The sequence below is a fragment of the Salvia hispanica genome, chromosome 4 (genome assembly GCF_029641045.1).
Source record: "Salvia hispanica isolate PSC_SH4W2 chromosome 4, Shi_PSC_v1, whole genome shotgun sequence".
Classification (NCBI taxonomy): Eukaryota; Viridiplantae; Streptophyta; class Magnoliopsida; order Lamiales; family Lamiaceae; genus Salvia; species Salvia hispanica.
The window spans coordinates 42636510-42648932 of record NC_142695.1 but is presented as its reverse complement, the minus strand read 5'-3'; the positions used below and the strand labels follow the sequence as shown (position 1 = coordinate 42648932).

The 12423-nt window shown below is 38.2% G+C and overlaps 2 protein-coding genes across 2 annotated transcripts; one reads left to right on the top strand and one right to left on the bottom strand.

The window, feature by feature from the left end:
• The first annotated feature begins 2682 nt into the window (after positions 1-2682).
• On the top strand, positions 2683-4045 carry LOC125195177 (bidirectional sugar transporter SWEET14-like). Its single transcript, XM_048093363.2, has 6 exons — positions 2683-2719; positions 2808-2844; positions 2934-3144; positions 3224-3385; positions 3506-3625; positions 3767-4045. The coding sequence occupies exons 1-6, from the start codon at positions 2683-2685 to the stop codon at positions 4043-4045; spliced, it is 846 nt and encodes a 281-aa protein (XP_047949320.1).
• A 6960-nt stretch (positions 4046-11005) lies between these two features.
• Positions 11006-11581, bottom strand: LOC148928691 (uncharacterized). The gene has a single exon (XM_089056752.1). It carries the CDS (start codon positions 11579-11581, stop codon positions 11006-11008), a length of 576 nt encoding a protein of 191 aa, XP_088912878.1.
• Positions 11582-12423: the final 842 nt, after the last annotated feature.

The following is a 12423-nucleotide window of genomic DNA, read 5'->3' as shown; positions in this document are numbered from 1 at the left end:
TTCTAGGTTTCTGATTCGAGAATGCTAGAATGGCTAGCCTATTTATAGGCTCAGTCCACTGCAGGGGGTCAACGGCCATAATGGCCGTCATTAATGGTAGACCGTAAAGGTCGTCGGTTACGAGCTGTAACGTTCGGGCGTTACAAGCCGTTACGCGCTCAGAGTTAGAGAGGCTGATCTAGAAGCTTACCGTGGACTATCACGTGTCAGCCACGTTGGCTTACCGTGTCATACTGACGAGGTGGCATCCCGCTTGGCTCGCTGACGTGGAAACGGTGGTGGTCTAAAAAGAACTAGACCCACTAGACTTGGGCCAAGCACCAAGCCCACGACCAAGCCCAAAGACCAATTGCCAAGATCCAAGGACAAGGACACGAGGCGGGCGGCGCGCGCGTGCGCGCGTGTGGGCTCTTACAGCCCATCTTAGTCCACTATAATTATTACATGTAATAATCCTTCTTATTAAATACTAGTTTAATAAGGTTGAAACTTTCAATGTGGGATAATTAACTCTCTTAATTATTCCCTAATCTCCTCTCATAGCTCATTAAGTTTGCAATTTTTGCACAACTTTAAATAATTATTTCTCACTCACCGGGAATCGGATTTGAGAAAATAAATATACCACGGTCATCTACTCCGAACGTAGATCGACGCTATATCATTTAATTTTACAAAATTAAATGTCTCGTTGAAATTATAATTGGTCAAAGTCCATTGACCGGACATAGATTCCAACAAGGTTCAGAGTGCTCCTGATCTTGCGGTGGAGCAGGGTTCTTCCGATCTAGGCATCCATCTTAGAAAGTTAGTCTTCAATTTCCGTTATCGTACCTACTAAACAAAGTTAGACATTGAAAATGAATTGAAGTTATCACCGCACCATATATATACTCAAATCACTCGTGTTTTTGCTTAAAGGTGGTTTAATTCAAGGCTAGAAGAAGACTCCCAAATAATTTACCTTGGAGAAACTAGTGTGAATGTCTACACGATACGGAAAGACTTGAATTAACATTTAATTATTGAAAAAATAATTTGTTAGTATTAATTAGATAACATAATCATAATTAGAGTTAATTATTTAAGCTTCTTAATTACATCTCCTATAATTTATTAATTTCAATTAAATTTAATTAGTGAATTTAAATGAAATTCAGAATAAATAATTAATAAAAATAAAGAAATGTATAAAGAGAGGTGGGTCCCAACTCTAAGTATCAACATGGTGCCAATGACCTGATAGGACTATTGCTTGAAAAATTGAAATCTACTATTGGTATCACGCTATAGTTATCCATACATTAGTGTAGGTTTTTTGATAATCCACAAGAACAAAAACATTGGTCGTAACGTTTTATTTTATTCTTTTCCGTTTCCAATGTTAGTAAAAGGCAGTGAAAAGATCTCATAAAGTATAAAATGCCGTAAAAAATTATAGTAAGATTCATGGTGGCACCTGTCGATAAAATAGGTAGACATTTGTGCCACAATTAATCGAGATCGCAGTCAGAAAAGCTGGATGATACTTGATATAGCGCAATAGCATTTGCTGATGACATCTCATACTAAAATAATGTATGCAAAAAATCATTATACGAAATGATAGGGCAGTCAATTGAGTGATTAAGGTCTAATTATGAGATTAGGCGGCAGTATTATGCACAGATTTTACTTCTATACTGACATATAAGCTAATTAAATTAAAAATATTAAAGATTCGCCTTTAGAGCGTTTATTATTGTTTGGAAACCCTATAAAATAATTGGAAGTTAGCTAAGTGCTAACTCCACTGAATAGTTTCACATAAATATATAAAAAAAAAACTCCACTGAATAGTTTGATTGAAAAAGAACGGACTTCGATGATTTGAATATTTTATACTAATATATTTTCTCATTTTCATTTGATAATATATATTTTTTCTTTTATTACCCATACTCACCGGGACGAAAAATATAAATTCCAAGGTAACTAAATAGGGTATATATATCAAGGATAATTGTAGTTTAGTTTTCATTTTGGCAAAGAGAGGGAGTATAATTTTGGTACGGACAGGGAACAATTAGGGGCAATGGGAGTAAAATCTATATACTCCATTTGATTGGTAATTGGAAATCTAGGCATAATATACTTGGTTGGAATGCAACTAATTGAGAAACAACTTGAACATCATTAATACCAACAAATCTAAACCATCTATATATAAGTATAACACGTGTGCATTAACGTTTGAGCTCTTAAATCATTAACGTAGGCTCAACATAATTTATGTATACACATATAATGTTTGTTTCTTTTACTAAATTTAGGGAGGAAAGTATGGTGGGTTTCCAATAACAGCTTAAACTCTAACGTGGCATGTCACTCAATAGTTAATCATCTAGGACTTCGTAGGCAAGTTTAAGTAAAATTTGTCGAGGTGGCAAAGCTAGAGTATTTTTTATATGTTAAGATCATATATTTTAAATATCTTTTGATCCGTAAATGTGTCAATGGTTGAGACATTGGTTTTAAAATCTGCACTCATGCATCCATATTTTCTTTATATAGCCCTTCACGAACCATCAAATCTTCACACAAAGTTTGTAACTCAAGTACTTTCTTTCTCCTAAATCATTGTTGCATACTACTAGATATATATAGTGAGAGAGGGAGAGAGAGAAGGTTGATCTTTTCACCATGCAAACTCCAATTATATTCGTCTTTGGGATCTTAGGTGAACATAACTAAAATTTGAATTTCTAATTTGCATATCTAGCAACTTAAAATGATGAGTAACACATGATTTCATGTTGATTTTGCAGGCAACATTGTTTCATTTCTGGTGTATCTATCCCCAGCGTAAGTTAATTATCGCTATGTGTCACGTTAAATCTACTCTACATATAGTAGTAGTATGTTTTATTGAAATTAATTTAATGTTGTGACAGCCCAACATTCCATAGAATTGTGAAGAAGAAATCAACCGAAGGGTTTGAATGCGTGCCATACGTGGTTGCATTACTTAGCAGTATGCTATGGATCTATTATGCAACTCTCAAATCAAATGAGACTCTTCTCATCACCATCAATTCCATTGGCTGTTTCATCGAGACTATATACATCTCCATTTATATCATTTTTGCATCCAAACAGGCTCGGGTAAGTATGGAGCAGTTCCCACAAATTAAATCAATAGCTAATACTTACATTAATTATTTTATAAATGTTGGTTTTGCAGCTAAGGGCTATCAAACTAAGTCTGGTTCTTGACATTATTGGGTTCGGCTCGATTCTATTGTTTACACTCTTTTTCCTAGAAGGACCTCAGCGAGTTGAGGTTCTCGGATGGATATCCGTAACATTGTCTGCAAGTGTGTATATCGCGCCTCTAACCATCATGGTAACTTTCCTTTCCGAAACGTCCCTAGCTAAATGAGTTTTTTTTTTTGGCAAACATTAGTCTTTTATTTTAATCTCTTTTCACTTATCTATTTTATGAAAATTCAATTTGGGCATGCAGAAGCAAGTTATTCGAACAAAAAGTGTAGAGCTCATGCCAATCTCACTCTCATTAGCTCTTCTACTCAACGCTGTGATGTGGTTTTTCTACGGTTTACTGCTCAAGGACATCTACATTGCAGTAAGTTCTTGATTTATTATCTAGAATGATATAATAAAAAAAGGTTATAAGTTTGATTAAACAGCCTAATTTATAAATTAAGTTTTTGTCAAATATTTCTACACTTGTAATTTTAAACTTGTCGTTTGATTTCTTTTCTAGGTTCCTAACACGGTGGGATTTATATTTGGACTACTCCAAATAATTCTGTATGGTATTTACAAGAACAGCAAGATAGACTATGCTGAAGAACATAAACTTCCAACTGCTATCAAGCCCGAAACGACGTCGAATTGTGAGCAGATACACCCTGTTTGCTCTCCACCTATTAAAGACGACCAAGATTTGGATATTACTGTTACAGTCGCAGTCGAAAATGGGGGTGAAAGCGTTGTGGAGGCCCAACAAAGCACTGTGGATTCTCACGATCAGCCTAATTAATCAAAACTAAAATTGCTAATATCACATATGATTAAAGGTGATAACTGATGACGGCCCTTTTTCATGAATAAGTATAAATTAAGGTTTAGTGATGGGGCGCCTTAATGCTTTGACGGTGTTGGATAAATTTTGCTGATGTTGCCATGTAAAATATCTCATGTTTCTTTTTCATCTGATGTTTTGTAAATTTTGTGGTAAATCTAATAAATAAGAGTAGGACTCTTTGGCAGAACTATACTACACATATATTAGTTCTATAGCTCTACGGGAATGGCTTATGCATGGTAGAGTAATTTTTACTTGAAACTTTCCAAATCACAAATTTGAAAATAGGAACATATTCTAATATTATACTATGCAAGTACTGGAAATGGCAATATATCTAAACTAAGATATATATACAACGAGCAGCGTCAAGAATTTGGCGTTGAGGCCCAATCACAGCTATATATTAACAGTTTTAGTGTATTAATTTTCGGCATCGGCATCGGCATCGTCGGAAGCACGAAATGAGTAGTAGGGAAATGAGAGACATGGGTAATAAGAGAAAAATAATCAAAAGATGAGTAATAGAAACTAGAGATACATACAACGGCTATCGTTAACAGCAGCGTCGGTATCGAAAATGCCAATAGTATAGGGAAACTGACACTGAAACTATTGTAACTGCTATTAATAACACCCTTTCTTGACAGCTAAACAAATAATACCAAAAAAATTATACTCCCTCCGTCCCACAAAAGATGTCACACTTTCCTTTTTAGTTTGTCCCACAAAAGATGTCACATTTCCCCTTTTAGAAAAAGTTCTCTTTCATATGAATATAAAAGTTATATTTTCTCTCTCCATTTAACACACAAAACAAAACCTCCTAAAATCTCGTGCCGTCCCACAAGTGTGACATCTTCTGTGGGACAGAGGGAGTACTATAATACTCTCACCGTCCACAAAAAATAGTCTCATTTGTAAACTACACGGTTTTTAATGAGAAATTGATAAAATAAGAGAAAGAGGGTAAAGTATGAAAGAAAGGAGAAAAAGTAGGTTAACTATGAGAGAAACTTTCCATTTTTAGAATTAATGTTATTTCTTTGGATATTCTAAAATGGCAAAATGAGACTATTTTTCATAGACAAAAGGAATACGTAGTATTTCTTTTTTCTAGACATGACTATCAATAAATTACAAACTTTAACATTTCATTTAGATCATTTTTCTAGACATCTTCAATTGAAGAACTTGATAAAAAAAATAGTGAATAAAAAACTGGAAATTTTTTAGAATAAAGAGATCATTATCATATAATTTATGACAAATTAACATTAGATTTCAGAGATCATTACCATATAATTTTGAATTGAAAGATTCATATATTTATGGTACATACTTATAGGAGTGTGAGTGAAAATCATTACTCCACTCAATAAATTTGTGATCTTTAAAGATCAGTACTTCGTGATTTTTGTAAAAATAATCATGAAAATTAGTAAAGAACAAAAAATACATGTGTAAACTAGAGATATGGGAACTAATTATTTAATTAAATCCAGAGATTTAACTACGGAGATGTAGAAGTGTGATAGCTCAATCACAAGTTAAATAGCATGAAGATAATAGAGTCAAAGTCATCAAGGTTCAGCAGCCGTCAGATTGTTTTAGTTGCTGAGATTAAGTCCTAGCCGTAGATCTTAATAGATGAGAGAGGGTTTATATTTGACTACTTTTGTTTAGAGTGTAATTAGCATATACGACTCTCTGTTTTTCCCCAATTTGTATTCCCTCAATTTGTCAAGATTCAATCAAAGATTTCTGTGCATTTTCTTTTAGAATCCTTCTGTTCAAATCCGATCATCATTCTAACAAATTGGCGCCGTCTGTGGGAACGAACTCGCAAGGTTGAGGATGGCTTCAAGATTCGAAGCGGAGAAGTTTACGGGGAAGAATGATTTCAGCTTGTGGCGGATGAAGATGCGGGCTATGCTGATTCATCAAGGCTTGTCAACAGCTCTAGATGCCGATTCAGATGATGAGAAAGCGAAGGAGGCTCTGGATGAGAAAGTAGTTGCAAAGAAAGCTGAAATTGAAGCGAAGGCGCACAGCGCAATCGTGCTATGTTTGGGAGATAAGGTCCTTCGGGAAGTAGCGAAGGAGACTACAACGCGGGGCATCTTCACCAAGCTAGAAGGTTTGTACATGACCAAATCTTTGGTTAATAGGTTATATATGAAACAACGCTTGTATTCTTATCGTTTCTTGGAGGATAGAAATGTATTGGAGCAATTAGAAGATTTTAATAAGGCTGTGGATGACTTAGAGAATATTGATGTCTCCATAAGTGATGAAGATAAGGCAATCTTGCTGCTAAATGCTCTCCCAAAGTCGTATGATCAGATGCGAGATGCAATCTTGTATGGCCGAGAAAAGACTATCACCTTATCTGAGATCCAATCAACTCTAAGGTCAAAGGAATTACAGAAAGGGGGCTACAAGGGTCAGGAAATTGTGGCTGAAAGCCTAAGTGTAAAGAAGTTTAAATCCAAGAAGTTCCAGAAAAAGGAACCTGATGCAATGAAAGGCTCAGGCTCTGTCTCAGATCAAAAGGAAACCCGATCATGTCACTGGTGTAAAAAGCCAGGACACCTCAAGAAAGACTGCTATGCTTGGAAGAAAAAGCAGGCTCAAGGTGGAGGAAATGGTGGATCTAACTCCACTGAATGTGTTGATTCGGTTGAGACTGCAGAGGTGATGAATGTCATGGAAAATGGGCTTGGTGGGGCTTGGATTATGGATTCAGGTTGCAGTTTCCACATGAGTCCTAATCTGCATTGGTTTGAGGATATTGAAGAAAGCAGTGGGACTGTGACTCTTGGTAACAATCAAGTGTGCTACGTTAAAGGGATAGAATCAATCAGATTTCGTATGGAGGATGGATCTGTCAAAGTTTTAAGTGAAGTCAGGTATATACCTGAAGTCAAAAGAAACCTGATCTCACTGGGGATGCTAGAGAATAAGGGGTGCACTTTCAGCTCCTCAAATGGAATCATGACTGTTACAAGAAATCAGAAATTGTTGATGAAGGCTGAGAGAAGAAATAGCCTATACTACCTGCTGGCTGAAGTCAAGATTCCCAAAAATGGTGAAGTTAATAGCACAAATGGGGATAGCATCAGAATGTGGCATCTCAGATTAGCTCACCCAGCTGAAGGCACAGTCAGAGAATTAATCAAAAAGGGAGTAGTGAAAGGCAGTATACAAGAAGATCATTCTCCTTGTGAAGACTGCATTCTGGGGAAATCAAAGAAACTCCCGTACCCCAAAGGTAAACATACTTCATCTTCACCTCTAGATTATGCACATAGTGATCTTTGGGGTCCATCTCCGGTGACTTCTGTTGGGGGGGGGGGGGAATACTATATGAGCATAATTGATGACTATTCGAGGAAGATGTGGATATACATTTTGAAAGATAAGTCCGAAGCATTTAAGAAATTTACAGAATGGTGCTTGGAGGTTGAGAAAGAAAAGGACCATGTTCTAAAGTGTTTGAGAACAAATAACGGCATGGAGTATCTTTCAAAGGAGTTTGATAGTTTCTGTAAAGAAAGGGGAATTAAAAGGCATCGAACAGTACCCATGAATCCACAACAGAATGGGGTCGCTGAGAGGGCCAGTAGAACCATAATGGAGAGGGTAAGGTGTTTGCTCTCATCTTCTGGATTGGATAAGAAGTTCTGGGCCGAGGCTGCATCCACAGCTGTGAAATTGATTAATAAGTGCCCTTCTTCTAGTATTGGTGGAGATACTCCAGATCTCAGGTGGTATGGGAAGCCTGGAAATTATGATCATCTCAAGGTTTTTGGCTGCAAGGCCTATGCTCACTTCAAGCAGGGAAAATTGGAAGCAAGGGCTATGAGATGTGTGATGTTAGGTTATCAATCTGGGGTGAAGGGGTATAGGTTATGGTGCATTGAACCAGGAAACCACAAAGTTATAATCAACAGAGATGTAATATTCACAGAAAATGAAATGCCTTTCAAGAAGCAAGATGGAGTTGTTTTTGAGGATCAAGCTTCTGGGGATAGTGGATCTGAGGTGGAGTCAGAATAACTTCCAAGAAATGAACAAAGTATATCTGATCAGCAACCTCAAAAGCAAGCTCAAGAACAACCAACTGATTTGTCTGATTATCTATTAACAAGAGATAGAACAAAAAGAGTCAGTAAGCCACCAGCCAGATTTGCTGATTCAGAGATGCTTTTCTTTGCATTATGTGTTGCTGAAGGAATAGAGTATGGAGAACCATCGAATTACAGAGAGGCATTACAAAGCAAGGAATGTCAGAAATGGATGCAAGCCATGATTGAGGAAATAGAGTCCCTACTTAAAAATGGGACTTGGATCCTTGTTGATAGACCAGATGGGAGGAAGATAGTGAGTTGTAAATGGATATTCAAGAAGAAAATTGATGCAGCTGAGATTGATAGAATCAGGTTTAAGGCCAGGCTTGTGGCGAGGGGGTTTACACAAGAGCAAGGGATTGATTATAATGAAGTTTTCTCTCCCGTTGTTAAGCATACTACCATTAGAATGCTACTAGCCATGGTGGCCAAGAGAAACTGGGAGCTAGAACAGTTGGATGTGAAGACTGCCTTTCTCCATGGTGGACTTGAGGAAACTATATACATGAGTCAGCCAGAAGGCTTCATCAGTCCAGGGAATGAAAATAAAGTTTGTCTACTAAAGAGAAGCATTTATGGGTTGAAGCAAGCAAGTAGGCAATGGCACAAGACATTTGACGACCATATGCAGAAAGTTGGCTTCATTAGTTCAAGGTATGACTCATGTGTGTATGTCAAGAAAGTGAATGGGAAACCTGTAGCATATCTGTTATTGTACGTTGACGACATGTTGGTAGCTGGGGTCAACAAACAGACAGTTCAAGAAGTAAAAGATGACTTGAGCAGAGCTTTTGATATGAAAGATCTAGGGGCTGCCAGAAGAATCTTGGGAATGAGTATAATCAGAGATAGAGCAAGAGGAAGGATTTGGCTGACTCAGTCTGATTATATTTCTAGGCTCATTACAAGATTTAAGGTGGAGAATATCAAACCAGTCTCAACTCCATTAGGCCAACATTTTAAGCTCACAGCAAGTCAGAAACCAAAGGATGAAAAAGAAGAAAGGGAAATGCAGAAAATACCATATGCTAACATCGTAGGAAGCATTATGTATGCTATGATAAGTACAAGGGCAGACATAGCTCAGGCAATCAGTGTGACCAGCCGCTACATGTCCTGCCATGGAAAAGAACACTGGGCTGCATTAAAATGGGTTCTGAGATACCTCAAGGGAGCAGGAAGTATTGGGATACTATTTGATGGAGGAAGAGAGCATGAAGGAGATATACTGAGGGGGTATTGCGACTCAGACTTTGCAGGGAATCTGGACAGTAGAAGATCACAGTCCGGATACATATTCACCATGTATGGCTCGACAGTCAGTTGGAAGTCAAGTTTGCAGAGTGTAGTAGCACTATCTACAACCGAAGCTGAGTTTATGGCACTTACATCTGCTGTTAAAGAAAGTTTTTGGCTGTAAGGGTTGTTGGCTGATTTTGGAGAAGTGCAGGAGGCAGTGGCGATTGGCTGTGATAACAGCAGCACTTTATGTTTGGCAAGGCATCAGACTTACCACGAGAAGAGTAAGCACATTGACGTGCGTTTACATTTTATTAGAGAAGAAATTGAGAAAGGGGCAGTGAAGGTTTTCAAGGTGGATACCTCTGAAAATCCGGCAGACATGTTGACAAAACCTTTGCCGAAAGAAAAGTTTCAATTGTGTTTGGATCTTGTAAAGTTGAAGAGAATGAAGGAAGAAGCCGGTGATTGATCAATCAAGGTGGATTTTGTAGAAGTGTGATAGCTCAATCACAAGTTAAATAGCATGAAGATAATAGAGTCAAAGTCATCAAGGTTCAGCAGCCATCAGATTGTTTTAGTTGCTGAGATTAAGTCCTAGCCGTAGATCTTAATAGATGAAAGAGGGTTTATATTTGACTACTTTTGTTGAGAGTGTAATTAGCATATACGACTCTCTGTTTTTCCCCAATTTGTATTCCCTCAATTTGTCAAGATTCAATCAAAGATTTCTGTGCATTTTCTTTGAGAATCCTTCTGTTCAAATCCGATCATCATTCTAACAGGAGATGTCATTATATTCGAGTCCAATTTAATACCAGCCCAAATAATTTATTCTAGTCCACTAGCGTTTAAAATCAAGTCTGACCAATTATACTTGAACTTGGGCTCTAGCATAGCCCAAACGGAATTCAATAAGCCCAAACAAAGAAGAAGCCCGAAATGCCAAATCCTAGCCCAATCGGACCGGTCTAGGTTACAAAACAGGATCACACAAATATTAGAACCTTTACGCCTTTCTCTCCACCACACACCGTCCCCCAGGCCCAGGCTATCTCTCACTCTCTCAGATTTTCCGGACAACACCACCCTCGGGTCTACCCTTCCATCACCGTGCTGCCGTTGTATTGATGCGCCATTTATTAACACTAAAATAGACTGCATTGCTAGTATGGTACAGAATATGGTCTTTCGGTGATCGGAACGTCGACCGCGATTGCATCTATTCTGACAGAGCTATTAGAAGGAGAGGATAGAGAAGAAGAAGAAGAAGGAGAATTTCGCATCAGTTCATTCATAAGGAAAAAAGTTTACATTCATGACCGGCTATATATAGCCGCTCATGTCCATGTCAGCAATAGAATAACCATCCTTACTAACTAACTGACTCAGCTAACTGCTTTTGTCCACGTCACACGCGTTCCATTTGCTCTATCTCGCCTCTTCCACGTGTTGCATGGCTCGAGTGACCTTTATTCTCGTTCTATCTTTAGCTCGATCCCTTTCTCATATCAGATCTCCCCCCATCGCTTAAACCTTGACCTCAAGGTTGAAAGTGAGGGAACTTCTCCTGCATGTCAAAAAGATATTCCCATGTAGCGTCCTCCGGAAATGAGTTTTCCCAATGCACGAGCACTTGTGTTGCCGGTATGTTTCCTCTCTTCACTAAACGACGATCCAAGTATTTAACTGGTTCCATGAATGTAGAGTTGCCCATAGTTGGTAAAGAGCCATGAGGTTGAGTAATTGGGCCCATCTTTTTCTTAAGTTGAGAGACATGAAAGACCGGGTGGATTTTTCTATCAGTAGGGAGTTGTAACTTGTAGGCGACTTCACCGAATTTATCGATCACCTTAAATGGCCCGAAGTAGCGCGGGCTGAGTTTCTGGAATTGTCTATCACGGAGTGTGTTTTGGCGGTAAGGTTGAAGTTTCAAATAGACCCAATCACCTAGTTGAAAGTGTCGGTCCGATCGGTGTTTATTGTGATGCTGCGTCATCCTCTGTTGGGCTCTGTTGAGGTGGTGTTTAAGAACCTCTAATATAGCTTCTCTGGTCAATAAGCTTTCATTAACATCATGTACTGTAGAATCACCGCGAAAATAGGGGATATGGATCATTAAGGATAGCCATATAAAGCCTCGAACGGTGTAGTCTCTATGGCCGAATGAAATGAAGTATTATACCAGAATTCGGCCAAGCTTAGCCATTTACTCCAAGCTGAAGGCTGATCACCACACGTACATCGAAGATATGTTTTAAGCAGCAGTTTACTGCTTTAGTTTGTCCATCCGATTGAGGATGGTAAGTTGTAGACAAATGAAGCTCCACACGTTGTAGTTTAAAAAAATCACTCCAGAATTTGCTTAAGAAGACCTTATCTCTGTCACTGAATAGTATTGTAGGCAACCCATGTAGTTTAAACACATGATCCAAGAAGGCTTGAGCCACAGATAAAGCTGTATAAGGGTGAGTTAGACTCATGAAGTGGGCATACTTGGTGAGACGATCCACAACAACCAAGATAGTAGATTTACCCTGAGATAGTGGTAATCCTTCAATGAAGTCTAGACTGACTTGAGACCAAGCTGCCTCTGGTATAAGAAGAGGTTGAAGAAGACTAGGGATGCACTATTGTCATATTTGAATCTTTGACAAGTGTCACAAGCTCGGATGAACTCTCTGATTTGTTTCTCCATGTTGACCCAATAAAACAGAGAAGAGAGGCGTTTATAAGTGGCTAGGACTCCAGAATGGCCTCCTGAACTCGAGTCGTGGAATAGTTGAATGATTTTCAACCTTAGAGTTGCATCATCACCTACCACCAGTCTGCCTTTCCTTTAAATCAACACACTAACTACCTACTAGAGATCATGTGTAGGATAATTTCTTTCGTAAGTTTTCAACTCTTGGGAAGCATAAGCAACCACCTTGCCTACTTGTATTTATACACAACCTAAAC